At 31.2% G+C, this 22,701-nt stretch overlaps 1 protein-coding gene across 2 annotated transcripts in view; it reads right to left on the reverse strand.

Annotated features, from left to right (window-relative positions):
• Nucleotides 1–22,701, reverse strand: part of LOC126853319 (uncharacterized) — a 75,537-nt gene that overhangs the window by 6,752 nt on the left and 46,084 nt on the right. Inside the window, exons 2-4 of one of the 2 annotated variants that reach the window (XM_050598929.1) lie at nucleotides 19,034–19,183; nucleotides 1,581–1,686; nucleotides 1,414–1,499 (exon numbers count right to left, since the gene is read on the reverse strand). In XM_050598929.1, coding sequence (XP_050454886.1) covers nucleotides 1,414–1,499; nucleotides 1,581–1,686; nucleotides 19,034–19,055 — 214 coding nt within the window. In that variant the 5' untranslated portion in view covers nucleotides 19,056–19,183. Of the gene's footprint in view, nucleotides 1–1,413; nucleotides 1,500–1,580; nucleotides 1,687–5,576; nucleotides 5,710–19,033; nucleotides 19,184–22,701 lie in introns of those variants that run through there. The other variant, XM_050598928.1, reaches the window with a different exon arrangement.

Consider the following 22,701-nt stretch of genomic DNA (forward strand, 5'->3'; position numbering starts at 1 on the left):
AAAAACTAAATTGCCCATCTAGAAACTATTTTTAATCTGACGAGCTGTCTAGAGAATTGATGAGAAATTATTATTTCTTTACAATTTATAATTATCGAAAAGTTTACATAATTTTTTATAACATATGAATTTTCTGCTTTGTGAAAATTACTTATAAATTTACAAATATATATATATATATATATATATATATATATATATATAAAGTAAACAATTAAATATCTTTAATTCACAATCATCATATTCTCATTAAATAATAATAATAATAATAATAATAATAATAATAATAATAATAATAATAAAAATAAAAATAATAATAATAATAATAAAAATAATAATAATAAAAATAATAATAATAATAATAATAATAATAATAATAATAATAATAATAAATAATAATAATAATAATAATAATAATAATAATAATAATAATAATAATAATAATAATAATAATAATAATAATAATAATAATAATAATAATAATAAGATCGATAATTACAGCGAGATTTCTATTTGAATGGATTTAATCAAGTATATAATTAAACGTACAATTAAAAAGGAGAGAAAAAGAGATGTTAAATACCGAGTAGATACGGAGTTCGTCACTTATTGACCAAGGTCGTAGAAAATAGGTCGCGATGATGGTCGCTATGATATTTAAATCTTTGCCCGTTGTGTGGTCGAACAGATAATGTCTTGTAACTGGTATATAATCAGCAAGATTTTACATGACCTATTCGACTCTCACCTTTTATAGAAATATTACACCCCGCCTTTCCCATGAGTGATAATCCACTCGCTTCGTTGAACGATCAATACATACTTATTCATGCGTTGCATCTATCTGTGTTTATGATTGCGGTTAAAGAGAGGCTTGCAGTGTCATCTGAGTCTATGACGAGAGTTAGTTTTTTTACGAGAGTGATAGAACAAATTAAAATTAAAAAAAAAATAAAAAGACCACAATTATAATAAAGTGAAGTTTGAAATCATAATTTCCATAAAATTATGTCATCAAGAAGAATCATGTAATTATCAGAGATGCGTCAGCATTCGACTTTCATCACTGAACGTAGGTTTAGTTTAAAGATAACTATCCTACGCCTCACGAATACGTATGTAATGTAGAAAGAAAATAATTACGAAATGTAAAAGCGAATAACGCTGTGTCTACATGCTTGATGTTAAGTGCGAAATTTCATTGCCTATTAAAGGATAGCCACAAGGAATAGGCGAGAATGAGAAGAGTGAAAGATCAAAGAAACGTGTTTTTTTTTTAAAGGTCACAGATTTATAAGATCCAAGGATACTTAAAGGGACGTATCGAAAGGTCCCAAAATCATAAGATTGATGATTCCTATAGTTCACGGATAGAAATCGATCCGCGATGGAGAATGATAAATAACCGCTCACCTGTCATATAATCGTATGGATCGTACTCGCCGCCCGCGGATCCGTAGCTGTCGAATGCTCCGTCCTCGTTCGGATCAAAGTACTTCCTGTAAGAGATAAACGATTTAATCAGCTCGCAACGTAATCAAGCGTACGGAAGATGCCGCCTATTGTTAGTGGGAACGTACCTTCCTCTAGTTCCGTCAATCGCTCTGCGTGATAGGAAGCTCCTCCGCGGAATTTCATGTTCAAGACTTCGCTCGACCGTGTTGTACAAGACTACCGTCACGAGACCTACATAGAGAGTTCCCTTAGATCATTCACGGAAGAGAGTGCTTGAATGAATATTATAGATTGTGCAACGGAATCATTGATACGTCGAGGATCTTAGGATTTATGCGTATGTAGAATATTAATAAAAAAATTAAATATTATTTTTATAGATATTAATATGTGTATAACTTACTATTTATTATAAAATATAAAAATATAAAATATTTATTTTATATATATAGGCATAATTAAATATTAAATAATATAATTTATATATAAATATATAAATATATAAATTTATAGAATATTTATTTGTATATAATTTATATATATTTATATAATATTTATTTATTTATTTATTTATAATTTATATATATTTATTACTATATATAAATTATAAATAAATAAATAAATATTATATAAGTATATATAAATTATATACAAATAAATATTATATAAATTATATAATAAATAATATTATATAAATAAATATATAATTAAATATTATTTAATATTGTTAAGAATTTAAATAATTTAAATAATCAAAAGAAAATTAATTAAATTAGTTATGAGTGCATTAAAATAATACATCTTTTTGTAGAAAAAAAAAAAAAAATTAAAACTAAATTCTATTTAAGTTCTGTTGATAAGAAAAGATGGCTTGATGTTTCTGGTTCTTATTTGTGATTTAAGCCTGTGAATTTTGATTGCTTGAGAATACATAATGTTGGAGAAATGCGCGATTGTGCCGATCATTGTTAATATCGCTTGATTTGGATTTCGTAAACGAACGAGCGTGGCGTGAAAGGTCGCTTGAGACATCAAAGATCGTCTCCACCATTGCACGTTTGAGGCCACGCTAAAATTCCATTCGCGCTCTACACTCGATTAGACAAGGCCATAATTCCAGATTGACCATGAACGATTATAATCGTCACCGATTAATACAGCGGCCGAAGAACCCGAAGAGGTTTTCACGTGAGTAACCACGATCGCTCTCTATCGCGGCGAACAAGTTTGATTCTATCTCGTAATTCATGATTGACGTTTAGAATGATGCTGAGCGATGTTATTATCACAGTCGCGATAATTTCGCGTTTCTCACAACTCGGTAAAATGGAATTTTTCCTGATAAAGGCAACGCGGCAGATGCAGCTCAAAGAGCGCAGCTCAAGATATAATTATCGTTACATTACGTAATAGGATTACACGATTATATAATGCTATTTAATATTATGCAATACGATATAAATGTGATTTGTCGGCTCTCGCTGACCGCTCGAATGGTCATTGCGATGAGAAGATGGTCAAGTCACATTTTCTCGACTGTATTTTATCTTCTGTTAAATTTTCTCTTCGGATAAAACGCGGATAAAAATTCCAGGCAGGAAAAAATTGAAATTTATTGACAAGTCTACTCGATCGAAATTAGCTTCGTTAGAGTTATTTGTTCCGAAAAATTTTTTTCCCAACGTATAAAAATGTTAAATGATATATTAAAAATTTTTTTCATCGTTCTGCAACCATTAATTTTTTTCTTCTTCGATAATATGTAAAGGAGTCAAAATGTTTACGATTTTGTATAATTGTATGTGTACGAGTTGTAAGGCAGAGCTTAAATAATTCACTATTATATGGCTGTCATAAAACTATCAAGGATCCAATGTCCATAATTTCGTTGTTATTACTCATAACAGTCAGCAATACGTAAGATCTTTTGAAAGGCCGACAATCCAGAGATGTTCTTGAATACACGTGCTCTCCCATTGTGTTTGCCATTTTCAGCGTCATCAATGACATTAAAAAGACGCAAAGGCCACGTAGAGAATGAGCTGACAAAGACCGAGGATCATGATAGAGCGCGTTAATTCTCTTGGTGTTATAAACGGCTCAATTTTCGAGAAATCGCCCGTAATTATTTCCCATTCGACTAATTAGCGGCCAGATGATCCGAAAAAAGTGCACGACCTTCTGTAAGATAATGTATCGAGATGCGGTAAAAGGAGTCAAGTAATTTAGCGACGTCAATTTCCGGTGGCGAAAGTACCTATTCGAACATTTTTTTAATAAAAACGCGTCTTTCAAATCGGATTTCATAATTTAATATTTGTAATATATATTATGTAATATATATTAATTATTATATACATATATTAATTATTTTTAAATTTAAATATCGTATCTTTATAATTTTTCACATTTAAATATCTTAAATTAAAAATTAATTATTATAAATTTATTTTTTTGTTACTTTTATTTACATTTCTATATCTCAATTCATGGAAATATTAAAATAAAATATTAAAATATTAAAAGTAAAAGTATATTTTAATTATAATTAAATTGTACTATATCAACATTTTAGGAGGAATATCCTGTGATTTTTTCGAATGTAATTTAAAAAATATTCAAGATTAATAAATCTGCATAAACTCGAGGATACAGAAATCTCATTTGACAGCAGTCAGCGAATCCATGTGATATTATTGCCATCTGTCACGAGCTACACGTTTCAATAGCGTTAAATCAAAATGCCAACGTATTTCACGCATAGGCAATAAAATTGTCCACGATAATTATCGCGATTTACACGGCACATTTGCAAATCGGACGCGCATCGCGCAATAAAAGAAGAAAAAAAAAATTATGTGCAAGGCTTTGGGATACCTACATCGTAAAGCGGTCCACTTTATGAACATATTATCACCTTATGAACATATTATCTTAGCGATGTGTTCTCACTAACATTGCGTAAACGTCATCTCGAGTTTACGTGAATGGAGCGTCGCGGCGAACGTTGATGAGTGGTCTCCTTAATTATAATGCGCGCGCCGTTGATTGATTAAGGCTGCTACCGGCGAGAACGTGCGAAGCAGCACGAGAGATCGAGCGTTACATAATGTATGCGTATATTACGGATAGAGGCACTTAAAATCTTCGTATAAATTGTACCATAAATATGACACATAAATTATATCATCAATATAAGTACATATAAATTGTATCATAAATATGACACGTAAGATTTTAGTTTTATCTCGATTAATTAAAAGTCACGGTGAATATTTGATATATTTATATTTACAGCAAGAATTATTTATTTTATCATTGTATATATAAATGCTATTATTTAAAATTTTAAAATAAGGATTAAAATGCATATAATAAAAACAAAATTAAAATCTTTGGTTTCGGTTATTAATTCAAAATTTAAATACACGATTAAAATTATGTATTTACAGAAACTGCCAGGAAAGCAATTGTTTCTTACCTTTTTCCTTGATCCAATATAATCCAATATAATCGTCGAATGGTAAATTATAGCATTTATATACAATAGTATATCACATATAATTGATTTAGTAATTGTAAAACAACTTTATACCGCTTGACAAAGTACTAAATAAATTATCGGATATGGAATTCTGTTTGATGAAATAATCTAAAATCATCATCTCCATCTCCGAATTAAAATTCATATTTCATGAATATAAAATACATCTAAAATGTTAAAAGAATAAAATCATTTTTAAGGAGAACCGTCTCATGTCATATGATCACGATCGCTGGAAATTTTAGCAAATTCGTGAATCATCCGATATCAAGTCATCGAGTTCCCATAACTAAAAGTCACGATCCCCGGCGAGTGCTTTTGTTATCTCGCTGTTGCCGGCGTTTAAATCTCGACCTCCGGCATCAAAAATTTATTCAATCTTAATTGATGAAATTTGCGTTCGATTAACATACATACAACTCGCCTTATCTGCCTGCAGCCATGAACTAACACGGGGGCAAAATAAACAAACATAGCGGGAAAGTGAAGAGGCTTTCACTATCACCGGCGCACAATAGATCTATTTTGTGGGAGTCCGAACTCGAGTTCAGACTCGCCCACACACGTGGACACTTACACAGAGTGGACAGGCTAACTTTTGACATTTTGTTGCGCGGCAGACGGGGGCTCCGATTACGCTCGTCCACCGTGAAAAGCAACGGCGGATGCACTGCGCACCTTCGACGCGGTCCCTTCGGCTCGACTCCGAGTCTGTCGGCTCTTCCTCTCGACCGGGAGACCCGCGTCTCCTCGCCGGCCGGCGCGGTAGGGATCTCGTGAGATCGTGGGACCTCTTACCTTTCTTCTTCTCGCGGGAGCCTCTCACCTGCGCCTCCATCCACGGGCCATCCCTCGCGCGAGAAGAAATTCCGCGCGAGTCGCGCCTTTCGCCGGAATCTTTTCCTATACGTTCAAGGAGAGGATCCAGTTCCTCCGCTTCAAAGGCGGCCGAATTAACGATACCGGTGACTGATGCAAATTAGATTTCCTCTGTCGACAGGTGGTGAAACTTATACACAACATGTCATGTAATGTCACTACCTCTAGTTAAGAATTGCGAGATTATTAAGGATTCAGAGATATATAGGGTGTTTCAGAAATAGGTGGTCAAACTTTAAGAGCATATTCTGCTCACTATAAGAATTTGAAAAAAATCATACAAACACAAGTGAAACTTCATTCGCAAGTTATACATTTTTTATTTACATTGGACAACATAAAGTCTGTTAAATGTTTATAACTAGCAAAGGAAGCATTTCCGAATGCATGTTTACATAACTTTTTTTCATCCTTATAATGAATAGAATATGCTCTTAAAATTTTGCTACTTATTTATGAAACACCCTGTACATCTAGTCATACTTCAATGCTCGAATTCCGTTTGCTGTCATTAGTCGAGAACTATTAGACGAGTATTCAGTCTTATTCGAAATTAAAAATAATAAATTTAACTAAGGATTGAGAGATATACAGGGTATTTCAGAAATAGATGGCCAAACTTTAGGAGCATATTCTGCTCACTATAAGAATTTGAAAAAAATCATATAAACACGAGTGAAACTTCATTCGCAAGTTATAAATTTTTTATTTACATTGGACAACATAAAGTCTGTTAAATGTTTATAACTAGCAAAGGAAGCATTTCCGAATGCATGTTTACATAACTTTTTTTCATCCTTATAATGAATAGAATATGCTCTTAAAATTTTGCTACTTATTTATGAAACACCCTGTACATCTAGTCATACTTCAATGCTCGAATTCCGTTCGCTGTCATTAGTCGAGAATTATTAGACGAGTATTCAGTCTTATTCGAAATTAAAAATAAAATTTAATTGTGCGGATAAAACTTTCATTGCGTTACGCGGTCCATAAATATTTACATTAAAGTCGTCGATGTTCCTGGATATAGAAAGCGACGTTACACTCCGCATGAAGGCTTAAAATCGATCTGTGCACGTGGAAAGCTACGTGTAATTGAAATAAGGCGACACGTTATATAAGTTCGATGACATTGCCTCGATTCGCGTACACACGTGACCGTTTTCGCCTTTTGCATAACCGGCCATCTCCTCGTCCCTCCCACTTTCGGCTTTCCTCATCGAAGCTGCGAAGTGACCGCGACTGCAATAAGTCATACACGCACGCTATTTTCACCCGATGCGTGAGACTTTCCGAGGCCGCAGGGATCGCCTCTCGCTCATACATACTAGTTAACGGTAGTGATCGGTATCTTAATTAAGCGAGCGCTTGCGTGGCCCTCGCCTAAAGCGCGCTGACGCTTTTTTGTTTAATTAAATTTTTTTTACGACTGCAAGGAGGGGCGCTTCTTACGTAGCAAACCTCAAACGCTAAAATTAGAGTATATATTTCGTCGACACGTGCGGAGCATTACGTATGCAGGGTATTGCGCAGAGTTTGACAGATATACGAGACACATGGGCTATCCCTTGGGCTTTAATGTCAAATGGTAGATTTTTTATTAAACCGGGCATTAAGCGTATTTATAACGAGTATTTGATAAAGATATTTAAATCTAACATAAAACATTTATAACAAATGTTTTATAAAAATATTTAATTCTAATATATATTTTTCTTTACACACTAGAAATTAATAATAAAAAATGTTCTTATTATATTATATATTTATATTAAATATTTTTGCAATACATTATTTTTTTTGTTTTGAGTTTTGATTATTTAGTATCGAAAACTTTCGTATCAGATGTACATGTGTGATGTTTAGTTTTCTCGATAAAATAAATGATACATTATTGAAAAATTTGTGTTTCCTTGTGAAAAAATATGTTAGTTAAAATTTTTGTGTTAAATATTTAAGGATACATGTGTCATGTCAAAACATTGACAAAAATGAAAATTTCGTAAACTGTTCTACTATTTTTTCTTAAATGCAAAAGCTGAGCACAAATTCTCTTAATGGTTTGAAAATTATTTAAGTTTAAAGTTAGTATTGATTTTTATGGAAAATATTGTAGCATTTATTGACAAATTTGACAAGGAAAAGACATTGCCAACAAAATAAAAATTTTTATATATATTAGAAAAATTCTAATAAATATTTATGCAAAACTTAATTTAGATCTATTACTGATTCAAAATTTATTTATTATAAAAATTGGAAAAAATATGATTTCTTTCTCCCTCTCTCTCTCTTTCTCTCTGCAAATTACTCGTTTTTTTTTTGTTTCTTGATTGTTCAAAAATGATTTTGTCAGAAATTAGGAAAAATATTAATTACAACTATTTTCTTTTACAAAGAAAATTAAAAATCATATTATTTTGTGATATTTTAATTCTTTTTATATTTTCAGATTTTATTTTTCAAACAGTATAAACGTAAGAAATATGTTTTTTTTTTAATTTTGACAATTTTTTGCTACTATTGTACAGCCAAAACATCTTTAACACATTTGTATTAATTTAACATATTGTTATTGTGTTAATTAAACTGAAATGTTAAATTATTAAAACAATTTTTAAAAAATGTAAAAAAAATATAATGTGCACATTTTAATTTTAGGATATAACAGGATATATATATATATATATATATATATATATATATATATATATACTTCTATTATTAATGATAGAATTTATCTGTTAAAATTCTCAGAAAAAATATTGATTTCTACAATAGGAGTAAGAGTGACTACAGATCATCAATAATATTTCCAAGTTAATTTTATCATTAAAATGTTTGGATTTTATACAAAATTTATTTCAAATTGTTATAAAGTCTGCATTTATTTTGTGTTGAAATAATAATAGAACAAAATATTAGTATCATCATTTCACGTTACGTTAAATTAACACAAAAATTTGTGTGGCTCATTTGGGACATGTATGTTAAAAGTTCGAATTCTCCAACACTTGAACATGATTAAAAATGATATTTTTTGAATGATTTTTCATGGAGCTAATTTTGTTTGTTTGTACGTTTACATTCCCAGAATGACGCGAGAGCGAATCCGTTCCTGTCGCGAGAACGTTACGTGAAGCCGGTCAGTGGGTATGCGCGTTGCATTCTCACGTAACAGCGGTGGGATGCTGATAGGATGGTGAGATGCTTGCGCGCACGTTCCTTTCGCCCGCTTCTCAGTCGCATCGTCGATCGAGGGGGACTTAAACAAAACGGCAAGCGCAACCATTTACGATAACCACGCGCTTTCATGCCGAACGGTACCGTTGTAATGCCGCATTAATGGCGAAAAGGCTTATTGTGCGTCTTGCGTCACGTTGCTTGTGCTCCCGCGAGAATGCACATATATATCATGTGTCTATAATAAAGCGAAATGCACGTCTACTATTTAATACGAGCATTTTTCATGTAAAATTTATTACTCGATATAAAAATCTGAAATACATTAAAAATAATGGATGGAGTCTTTATTTTATACTCTTTAAAATTAATTTGCTTGGCAAATCCTTTAAGGTGACACATTTTTCTGCTCTGTGTTCCTGGTTACATACAAGCCACGAAATGTCTTATCGAAGGTTTAGCTGTCTCAAAGCGCTTGAAAAAAATTTATAAAAATTTATATATATATATATTTCTTGATATTAATAAAAAATTATCATGTACAACAAAAGTTAAAAAATAAATTTTAAACATTTATTTTTCCTTTTTTATTGATTAAGGATGTATGTGACATATATCAAAATATTAACAAAAGCATTAAAATTTCATAGATTATTCTACTATTTCTTCTGAATATTTGTGCAAAAACTAAGCACAATTCTCTTAACGGTTTGGAAGTTATTAAAATTTAAAGTTACTATTGATTCTTATGGAAAATCGCCTATTGCAGCACTTATTGAGAAATTTGACAAAGAAAAAATATTATCAAGGAAATAAAAATTTTCTCATACATTAAGAAAATTCTAATAAATATTTGTGCAAAACTTGATTTAGATCCACTAATTCGTTTAAAAGTTATTTACTAAAAATTGTAGAAAAATATTACCTGTCTCTTTTTCTCTTTCTGCAAATTACTCGTTTTTTATTGTTTTTTGCAGTTGATTTCAGAGGATATTCACAATCAAAAGTTTTTGCCATAAGTTAGGAAAAATATTAATTAAAACTATTTTCTTTTACGAAGACGTCAAAATCCATATTATTTTGCGATACTTTAATTTTTTTCATAACCCGAATTTATTTTTTTAATTTTTCAAACAGTATAAACGTAAGAAACATGTTTCCTTTTTAATTTTGACAATTTTTTGCTACTATTGTACATCCAGAACATCCTTAAGCCTCTCAAGATATTCTGTGTACTTTTAAAAATTAATATTTATAAAATAAGCATAAAATATGTAAGTACTTTTGTGAGCGTTTGTTGTTCGAACGACTCATTATCAGTATTACATATTAAAAATGTCAATAATCGAACAAACAAGAAAGCATGAAGGCATCGGTTTATTCGTATATTTTCAAATCCTTTATTCGGCCGAGGGAAGCTTGTTCAAGGATATTATAGATCACGCAGGACATTGTACTGTACGGTAATGTTAATGGAATTGCAATCGGCAATGTGACAAGGCGGTTAAGCGACTAGCCGCATATAATTGCCTGAGCTAAACCGCAGGAAACGGGGGACATTAGAATGTCTGAAACAAGCGGTTTTCTTATTCTATAAAATCAGGTAGCGGTACGGAGCGGCGAAAGAAAGGAAAAAAAGTCCTTTCGCCAAGGATGGTGATTGGACTGCCCATAACGGTCTCGTCAAGGATGAAATTTATTATACGTTCGTTAGCGCACCCCCTGTATATAGCGCTGATTTGCTTATGCAAATCAAAAAGATGCCGATATTTGCTCAGGCAAGTATTATTATTGACTTTCATTGGCATGACCCTGTTTGCAACTTACATATATATAAACTCACGTGACTTGAAAGGGAAGTTTCATGGAGACTTTCTTCGCTGAGAAGTCGTGAGTAAATCGAAAGCAAAATATCATTTCGAAGGTGCAACTTTTTTTGCATTCCGCATCATTAAGAATGGTTTGGCTGTACAAGTAGTAGTAAAAAACTATCAATATTTTTAAAAAATATATATATTCTTACGTTTATTAGTGTTTGAAAAATCAAATAAATAAGTCCGGATTATAAAAAAAAATTAAAGTATCACAAAATAATATTATTTTTGACGATTATTTATTCGTAATTAATATTTTTTCTAATTTATGATAAAAGCTTTTAATCGTGAATTACAGAAAGAGAGAGAAAGAGAGAGAGAGAGAGAGAGAGAGAGGGAGAGAGAAAGGGAGAGAAAGATAATATTTTTCTATAATTTTTAGTAAATAAATAAGTGGATCTAAATTAAATTTTTATTACAAATATTTATTAAAATTTTTTTAATATATGCTAAAATTTTTATTTTGTGGACAATGTTTTCTCTTTGTCTTGTCAATAAGTGCAACAATACGCGATTTTTCATAAAAATCAATACTAACTTCAAATTTAAATAATTTCCAAACCGTTAAGAAAATTATCCTCAGGTCTTGCAATAGTTATTAAAAAAAAATAGTAGAACAATCTATGAAATTTTCATGTTTTTGTCTTTTGCTGTTTCAACATGTAACATACAACCTAAGTTAATAGCAAAATCAAGATATTAAAATGATAATGTACTTTATATCGCTTAATTGATTGTGTGAATATATATAAAATTTTTAATTTATAATACAATATCTTCAAAAACAATTTGACTACATTTCCCTTTAAGAATGTATGTGACATATATCGAAATATTAACAAAAGCATTAAATTTTTATAGATTGTTTTACTATTTCTTCTGAATATTTGTGCAAAAACTAAGCACAATTCTCTTAATGGTTTGAAAGTTATTTAAATTTAATGTTACTATTGATTCTTATGGAAAATCGCCTATTGTAGAACTTATTGACAAATTTGACAAAGAAAAAATATTACCAATAAAATAAAAATTTTCACATATATTAAGGAAATTCTAATAAATATTTGTGCAAAACTTGATTTAGATCCACTAATTTGTTTAAAAGTTATTTATTAAAAATTGTAGAAAAATATTACCTGTCTCTTTTTCTCTTTCTGCAAATTACTCGTTTTTCATTGTTTTTTGCAGTTGATTTCAGAGGATATTCACGATCAAAAGTTTTTGCCATAAATTAGGAAAAATATTAATTAAAACTATTTTCTTTTACGAAGACGTCAAAATCCATATTATTTTGCGATGCTTTAATTTTTTTCATAACCCGAATTTATTTTTTTAATTTTTCAAACAGTATAAACGTAAGAAACATATTTTCTTTTTAACTTTGACAAATTTTTGCTACTATTGTACATCCAGAACATCCTTAAAAATACTTGTTTTCTTTTTTTTTTTTAAGATAATATAATTAGATTATATATATATATATATATATATATATATATATATATATATATATATATATATATTTCAGAAATAAAAATAATACTTTTTATAAGAGAAATATAACTAAATTATATTTTCTAGTTACACATAAATAGAATGAGAACATAAATCATTTCCTCCGCAATCATTCCGAATAAATGATTAGAAACATGAGACGAAAAAATGACATTCGACGAAATTCGAACGAGAGAGCCTTACGAGAATCATAAATTTGCGCAAAGATTACAATCGAGTAGGATGCGTTTACGGTGCGTAAGTATCTTAACGAGCTGTGATGAATCGAGAAATTCGTGTAATGATCCATCGACTAATTTCACATGATCCGATAATTATCGATACCATTACGTCCGAGATGTTTTCCCCGTTGAAGACAGGCTACTTTTGCCATAAGTTAACGCAAATTTCGCAATTTCCGCTCTCTTGTGAAAGCGCACATCGCATGGCGTAGCCAATGAAGTAATAGAGATCTCTGGTTCAAAATCATTTGCCTTTAATTAGATCTGTATCGAACGAGGTAAGAAAAAAAACGAAAGCACGTGATTTTTTTGTAAGATTGGATGCAGTCATTAGACATTCAGTTTAGATGCAATCATTAAGTTTCGAAATCATCTTGTGAAGCAATATCAAGATATCTACATTTGTGATGTTGTAAAATCAAATCTTTATCGATTTATATATAAATTTTATGATAACTTATTCTTTATATATATAAATAATTTAACATTTTTTTAGAAACATATACTTTATTGCGAAATAATTTGATATATATACAGAGTGTCGCTAAAGATCTCGAATAAAAAAAAAAATAAAAAATGTTAATAAAGATATTTTTTTCACATAAAATATGTTTCTATCGATCTCGAATCTCATTGTGAAAACTATTAAATCTGACGGTTGACACTTATCAATATCGATATATTAAATTATTAAATCAAAACATTTTAAACTGTTGTTATGATTCATTACGGATAAACAGAAATAAATTCTTAATAAAAATCTTGAATATTTTTGCAATAATTTTATTGTTGTCAAAGATTGTCATTTGGTTCATGGAAGCATCTTTATTACTGATCATCTCTAAGCGCGCGAAATTCTAGCCTTGTCATTCATGATCTTTAAACTTTTCTCATTTAAAAATTACTGTAGCCATAACATTTTTATATTTAAATTTTTGCCTTAAAATGTTGCAAAGAATTTGTGATTAAAATATTTATCGCCAGTTTAGAAACACCCTGCATATAATTTTTTTTTTTTTTTGTCTACAAGAAGTAATTTTTTTTTGTCTACAAGAAGTATATAAAAAAGAAAACTTGTAAATATTATTTTTGTTGAGAGAATTCCGCAATAGAATCCTAACATATTAATGAAATTTTCGTAAAATTATAAACTTCCTTTTATATATATGAGCTTTTTACGAGTGGCGATATATGTACTTTCTACTCTCGCTTGTTGATTAGGCACTCCTTGAGAGACGCAATTAACGCAGGTGTAATAGTTTGCCGTCAATGTCCGTGAAGCGTGTCAAAAAATCGGCTGCACTCTCGTGTTCTTCCGGGTAGGGGCCGGGTAGTATCCCAGATTGCATCGAAATAACACACACATATATATATAGCGCTCAAATAGAAAAATATCATAAGATCATGAGAACAAAGTGGATAAAGATTACGGTTCTTAGAAAATGATGAAAAGAATTCATCGGTTCTCCCCGTGGAAATCTGCTCTATTATATTGTCACGATTCTATCAGCGATACAATCATTAGATAACATCACACGTGAATGCAGTGGATCAAAATAATTGCCGCGATATTTCTCGATTCTATATCGAGAGCTCTATTTCTCTCTATCTAGACTTCTCTTTAGACGCGTATAGGCCTTTCCCAATATTTTTTTCATTTACAAATTTCTCGAGTAATTAAATAAAATTTTCCTTACGATTGTGCCGTGTAATACAATTTATTTCTCTTGTATAATTTATTTATTTATTTAAATTTTACATGAATTTGCAGAATCTTATCACAAGATTGATGAGAAAAATGTATATATTCTCACAATATAAATATAATTTTAGATTTATTTCCTGCACAATTATATTGGCGTTATTAATCATGTATTTGCTCAATATATTGTTTATATTCTTCCATTTTTACGACCGCCTGAAAAGCAATCTTTCGCAAGCCGTTCTATTTCCGAACTTTATGTGGACGACTTTCTATCGGAGCCACCTTCTCAATCCGTGCCAGTTCTCGACATACAGCTGGCAAAGAAAAAATGCCTCTTCAAGATGAGATTCAGGCACCTATGACATAAAGAAAGAAATCTTGATCTCTCCAATAAATTTCGAAACCCAATAAAGTGATATATAATTTTTCACATCAATTCATATAAATTTAAAATTTTGATATGCTATTAAAATAATCATGACAGATTGGTTTTGACATTTTTGGAAAGATTTATTTCCTTAAAAAACATCTTAGAATTCAAAATATTAGAAGCATCTCTTAATATAAATTATATACATTGCACAAGCATGTTGAAAGAAATAAACCCAATATTGCGGACGCCATTCGCGTATCGTTTTAACTAACAAATGCTTTGAAAAATTTAACAAGTATGCCGTAGAATAATTCATATATCTGTATTTGCAGCGCGAGAAGCTAAAATGACACTGTTAAGAAGCTTAATTATTTACGTTGTCCGCCCACATCATTCTTGATGGGTTAATAAATAAAATTACCTTTTGAACTTTCGACATTTTAGTTCTAAAGGATTATCCGATTTTTTTCAGTCAAGATTGTTCGATTTATGAGAATCTGTGATCTTATCCAAACAAACAAAAATCTTATGAAGAAATCTTTTATTTTTAAATCTAGAGACGCATTTAGTATATATCCTCTTTTATATTTTTGTAATAATATCATAAATATAAATATATATACATAGAAATGTATTATAATAAAAAACAATAAAGAAAATTGTTTTTTAATTTTTTATAAATATTTTTATTATCCCTTTTGTATCTTTGCAAAATATTTCATATGAAAATATCGAATATAATAAGCTGTCTGTTTAAGTCAGTATAAAATATGAGATTTAATAAGCTTTTATGTTAATATAAAATAATAAACTCTCTGTTTAAGTATATATTTTACATATTCATTAATTTATAGTATTATTTTTATTTTTATCTCTAAATAAAATAATAAATACCTTAGTTTTAGTAACTTTTATTGTAATAGTATTTGCAATATACAATTATAAAAAATATTTTTATTTTTCTTTTTTCTATTTAAATATTAAAAATAATTTATAATTATGATATTATAGGAAACTGTAGAGCATTAAATATATATGCATGTTTAAGTTCACACTCGCAACGCCAGATGGTGCAATGAGTTTGATGCAGCCACTCTGTAAGTTTTTTTTATTTCATTGTTTATAAATAATTTGAGAAATATACATATATAATCTTATATCTTATTCTAAATATAATATAAAGAAATTTTTTTCATTTAAAATGTAAAACTATGTTTGATAATTATTATATTTTATATTTGATAATTTTAATAATTAATAATTGATAATTGAAAAATATTTAATAATTTTCATGCCTCTTGTAATCCACTATATACGTATATTTCATTAAAAAATTTATTAGAAAGAAAATGTAATATATAATTTTTTTGGACTATATTTTTTTATACTATATATTGCATTAGTTTTAACTTTTATTATAATTTATATATTATATATTAAATTTTTTACTACGATTCCGCTATATGTGACTAGGCAGTAACTGTAAAGAAAATGTACAATGATTGGTACAAAGTTGGAACAATGGATGAAGTTTGTCGCAGCGATTGCACTTTGTATATTCGGCACAAAGACATTCCATAGGATCGAGAGTCGAAAACGATAGAAGTGGTCTTGAATTATCCATCAATCTTATCTTGACAGCAAACAATCGACTTTAAACGATAGGGAAACGACGTTAGAGGCTTCCAGTCGGCTTAAACGTTTATCTTGTTCAATTCAAATCGACCACTATATACAACCGAACGATACCGCTATGACACTTGAACAGCCACGTGCGTTATCTGTCAGTTACGCGTTTTTTTTCGTACTTGACGATTAAGGCGCGATCAAGAGCAATTAACCGCCCATTTAAAAATCTATGACTAATTTATAATATAAAATTTTTACTTATCTCATTTGATTAAAATTAATGAGATATAATAAAATCGTTGCTATATTGATATGTTGAAATAGCCACTGTCAGATAAACAAAACATTAGATAAGAAAAAAACAGTTTTAAAGACAATCGGAGATAATATTCATCTATTATATATAAACGTAAATTTTTTAATGTAAGAATAAAGTCAAATTTGCATTATTTTTTTAGACGTAATTTTTTAGGCAAGTGATTATAATACAAATGTGTCAAAGATGTCTAAAAATTAAAACAATATATGAATCTTAAAAAATATTAATATTAAAAATATTAGATAAAAATTACAGGTAAAGAATTTATAGGTAAATTACAGGTAAAGAATAGATAAAAATTACAGGTAAAGAATTTTATAAAAAAAAAATTTAAGAACAAAAGAACACATTTTAATAAAATTAATGTGAAATACAAATAGAAATAAAAATAGAAATATAACAACATTTTCGAATGAAATGAAATAATGCACAAACCACAATATGAGCTCTAATCGTTGAATAATATTCTAAAAGTGTACACATTTGATAATCTTCTATGGCATACGTGTGCAAATTGGATAAAATTCTCGTGGATTCGATTAATCTCGGAGACAAATAAAACGATTCGGGGAAAAAGTTTATCTGTCTCATTCGATCGACGAGCGACAATTTGCCGGCCGTCCCGATCCCCCTCCCATCAAGCGTCGAACCTCGCCGCTTCATTGCGTAATCGACGAAGAAGAAACTAACTCGAACTGAACTTATCGCGGATTCTCGTAGCACATGGACCAGGGTGACTCACATAAAATTATGAAAGCGAGGAAAAAGATCCGCTTCCGGAAGCTAACTCACGGTCCACCTCCCCGGCCCCCGTCTCTCATCATCCGCACTGAAAGTTCGCGATCCGCAATATGACTCATAGCGACACTCTGTTACGAGATTCATTTCAAGGTCATCGATCCGCCCACCAAACGCGCCATCGCATGAACGAGACGTTGTTTCTCTCGTTATCAAAAAAAAAAAAATAGACAATGGAAAAATAGGGACAAACTAATTAAATTATTCTCATGACATTTTTAAGGAATTCTCTCTCTCTCTCTTTCCCTTCCTCCTCTCTTTTTCTTTCTCTGTATATATATATATATATATATATATATATATATATATATATATATATATATATATAGATAGATAAAAATAACAATAATAAAAATTATAATATGATAATGATACAACAGGTAAGTAATAAGAAATAATACCAGGTAATAATATTGCTCAAAATTGTTAAAATAAAATTAAGAATTCTCTTCTGTGTGAAGATTTATTTTTTAGGATGTTACATCAATTCTCTTAAATTTGCATGCATAACTGAATATAAATTTGAACCTAGTAAAATAATAAACTATACTATACAGGATGTCCCCCTACAGAAAATAATTGTTTTTTAAAAAAAGTATGCAATTATTTGCAATATATTTTTTTATAACAATTATTTATTTTTTCTTTACACCATTTGATTCATCTTATTATTCTGTACATAAAAGTATTACGATACAATTATCGAACACTAAATAATTTTTGAGATATTTTATATTTTATACCAAAATATGTCAGATTAAGATACAAAATAACTCAAAAAATTCTTAATGAAAAAATACTTTATTATAGTGTTTTGGAAAGCTCTCGACATAAGCTATAAGAATATGTAATAAAAAATAGGGAATTCTATTTAATAAATTAAAGGTGTCCTTGACTTGACCTTAACGATGCCATCCAAGGTCAAACCAATGACACCATCTTATGTTCCCCTCAAAACCATACAATTTTTGTTCAAAAGGTTTTTCTCTAAAATGCTTAGTTTTTGAAAGAAAAGGAGTGTACGGGTGGTCTAAGACACCCTGTATGTATAGATAAATTTAAAAAAAAATAATAATGCAAAAAGAATAATGTAAGAAATATTAAATTTGCAATTAATATTTTAATTTTCTTTGATATTCAACAGTCTTGATTTTTTCTCCATCGCGTGTACGATATCCTCAAAAGAGGAGTCTCTATAACTTTCGAGCAATATGCGATACTCATCTTACCGTGCGGTGAATTAAATTCACTGTTCGTCTCAGATAAACGCTTGATTCCGAGTGGGGGAAGGCGCAGGTTAAAACTTAAAGGCGACCTAGAAACCGAGTGCAGCAGCAACAGGTGGTGGCAGGTAGGTAGACTCGGGGGGATGGCGGCGCGCGCGCGACTCGGGTGACTCATGGGGTTGCTCCAAGAATGTTGATCGCTCCTCGCAATCCCCCGCCGTCTTTACCTGGATGACTCACATACCAGTCGACACACACACATGCGCGCACGCTCGCATTCTTACCGCTCGAGGAAACATGTGGACCTACTTTTTGTCGAACGCCCGCTCATTCAAACGGATCTCTCTCCCTTTTCTCTCGCTGGACCGTCATTCGTATTCAATGGAAATCCCCGTTTGGTCTCCCACTTAAAAAGGTGTCCGATACTCGATGCGGGCTGTGGACATTCTTTCGTAGATCCTGGAATGTAACATTCGAGAGATCAGTTCTTTTTAATTCGTGAAATGAGCTGGCGGGAAAATATATAACGGGAGTTTTTGATTAGAAAGAAATAATTAATCATAAATCATCTGTTGCATAGATAAATTAATTAATAATCAAAAGCTTATATATTGATTTGGACAAGAAATTTGTATAATTTTTTCTGTGCAAATAATCATGGATTTTTTCATCAAAAGTTTAATTTGCTTCAAGTGAGTTTTTGAGTTTATTGTTACGAATGTTTCTGGTCAATGGTAGAGTCACATATAAATATGCATATGACTTGCACGAGTTGCAATGAACATTGCCCAGCAGAAATAATCAAATACACTTATCACATGCTTCTGTATCGATTGAAGATACACAGTCATGTACGATTCAATAGTTAATAACACACTTAAAGAAAAAAAGTGGACAATCGATCATATAACTATGACTTATCGAACAACGAAGTGACATGCGTGTATTAAAACACACATGTCCATGTAAGTGCAATATTACTCTTATATCATCAATCATTTTCAGGCAAAATCACCAATCATGAAACCAATAATTAAGTTTATTAGTTTTGGAATAAAAAATCCAGATAATTCATTTAAGGCAGTTTTTGGCGAAAAGCTTTTTCTTATCTTCAATCACGGAAGACAGAGAACGCGGGTTTTGCTAAGGTTTTCGTTTTATGAATGTAAGCGTCGATTCGGAAATCGATAAGGTTCATTGACGGTCCGTACAGGTGTGTTCGTCATGATTTTCGCGGAAGTCAGATGGAATGTGAATGAGAAACGCCATTGTAGTATACTACACATGAGCCATCGGTTGTCGCGACTTCTAAGAAATTTTCATTCAGGATCTGCCGATTTACTGGTGGACTGATGCCGTAACATCACAAGTTCCGGCTTCCAGCGATGATTCACGAGATACTTAAGTGGTGTATTCGAGAAATCAATCTTCCACGAAACACTCGTAAGACGTCTTATCGATCAAAGCGGCTCATTTATAAAGCCATACGTTTGATTCGCTGGTGAAGGTGCCTAAATTTTCTGACCCCAAATGCTCTGTACTTTCACCGGATGAGTGAAAGTCTTGGAGCGGAAAGAATTGGTGCAGTACAATTTGAAATTGTTTACTAAATTAAATATAAATTTGCTTATTTGAGACAATAATTGATAACCTAATGACCTCCTAGAGAAATGGTACAATTTTTTGGCAATGGTGTTGTGAAAAAACTGGTGTTGTGAACGTTCTTGAACTATGATATTACAAGTCATACAAACGAGTTGCACAAAAAAAAGGCATCAATAATCGTGCAAAATGTTATACAACTTTTTTTTTTAAATTGACGTACATCGTTTTTACGATAACTTCGTGAAATATATATTTCCTCTGACAGTCCTCAAGTGTCTAACAAGCGTAAGTGCAGATGAGTCACGTATTGGCGATCGTGCAAACAAATACCTGCAAATGTTTTGGATAATGTTTAAACGATATCGAATGGCAGGTATCGCGAGTTGCATACCAAACGATTAGAGCGCACCTGTTTCATTTTTTTTTAACACATTAACAGTGATTAAGCGACTGCTTCGCAGCTGGTATAAGGAGATAAGGAACGATCCGCGCCAATCTGTCTCCTAATATTCCCCGAATGCGATCAATCGCCTTGGTCGCGCAAAGGAATGAGAAATCTACGAATTTTTCTACATATAAATAAAAGTTCCGATAAAGAGAAAAATTCTTAACTCGCACCTTGTGACGTAATTTACATTGAATCGAGAGATAACCAGCGATCCTACGTGCGTAGACATGATAAGATTCCACAATATCAAAGATACCTTTAACAGAGATAGAAAGCAATGGATGTCTTCAATGTCGAATATTTTTTCTCTATTAACTATTATCGCGCTCATTATCCTTACACGTGTCTATTAATTACCTGGAAATTATTACTTCTTTTATATCGCTTTTTTTTTATTCTGACAAGATTATTAATGTTATCTGCAAATGCCAGTTTCATCAATTTCCCGAATGATGTTTTGTTCATTAGTAATTCTCGTAAATTCACATCAAATTGCATAAGAAATTTTAAAAAAATTCAGTATCGAAGTGGTTTAAAATCAAAGCTAATTCGTCACGGTGTTTTTAATCACAGATTTCATGAACGTCTTTTCACGCGCGATGCATTCGTCGTCACATTTACATTATGTAATGACGCAAGGTGGATAACGGCTCTACGTGTTATCGCGATAAACGTCAGCTACGTCATGGTTATTCGAGTTCTGGGTGAACTCTCATCTTTCTCCTTTTCGCCGTAGCACATATGGATGTTATTAGTTTATCAAGCAAAAGATAGGAGATCACGTAATCAAAATATCTTTTCATCATACACATATTTATTTTACATTTATCAATTGTAAATAATTATTTCTAAGAACGTCAGGAAATTTGTCGGAAGTAATATATTTTTGCAAAATCAGCTATCTAATAATTGAGACAAATCTCCAGTTCCTAAATTTAAAAAAAAAATGTAGGATGAAATTCTCTCTCTCTCTCTCCTCTCTCTCTCTCTCTCTCTCTCTCTCTCACTTAAAGATTAAAATAAAATTTCTTTTTCCTTCTATTAAAAAGGATTCGCGATAATCATGGAAATACGGATGAATTTCTGTCAATCTCCGTTCATTTTTACAAGATCGCCGCTAAGAGAGATAGTGCTTCGGTTTTAGTGGTGACACACAAAATCAGCTCAATCAGCCGGTCATGGAATTCCGTCACGGTAGGTAGAGGCTCTCGGCATTGCGTAATGACGCGCACACAACGCTCCTGCGCGGCGTATAACTGATCTACGTCACTGCCGTAAACAGAGTGTGGCGTCATCGCCACGCCACGCAACGCCCAGCAGGTTTCGCGCCGCGTTTTGCTCCTTTTCCGATTCCCTCCCCTCCCCCACCCCCACCCTCCGCCCCACCGCCCCTCGCGCCTCCTGGAACCGCCACAACTGACAGCCTTGCACTTTCTTCTCTTTCTCTCGATATTATGCGCATCTACGAGTGGTGCAACGTATCAACGGATACGTCATCGCGTCTCCTCTTGCCGAGTGACTCACCTGCTATATCAGCGTAATATGTAACGTGCACTGTAACGTATTTGTAGGCATCGCGTGCGAGATACGGGATGAAAAAGTCGACTCGACATAGTAATTTAAATGTTTATTAAAAAAATAGATGCGTGAAACTCTAAAAAAATCTTATGCGAGAAAGAGGAATATTCATAGAAAGAAGTATATTTTTTTTATTATCATTTCGCAATATTCGATCAAATGTGCATTAAAAATTGCGCATAATAATATACGCCTTTTTGATTTATAAATGTTTTTATTATAAGTTTAAATCGCGCGCGGACTTTTAAAGCCTCCAGTGATTTGTGACAAAAAATATTACTTTCAAAGCAGTTGAAAAAAAGATTGAGGATCGCCGTTCCAAAGAATAGCTCAAGTCACCCGTCAT

This window comes from Cataglyphis hispanica, chromosome 12, assembly GCF_021464435.1.
Source record: "Cataglyphis hispanica isolate Lineage 1 chromosome 12, ULB_Chis1_1.0, whole genome shotgun sequence".
Lineage (NCBI taxonomy): Eukaryota > Metazoa > Arthropoda > Insecta > Hymenoptera > Formicidae > Cataglyphis > Cataglyphis hispanica.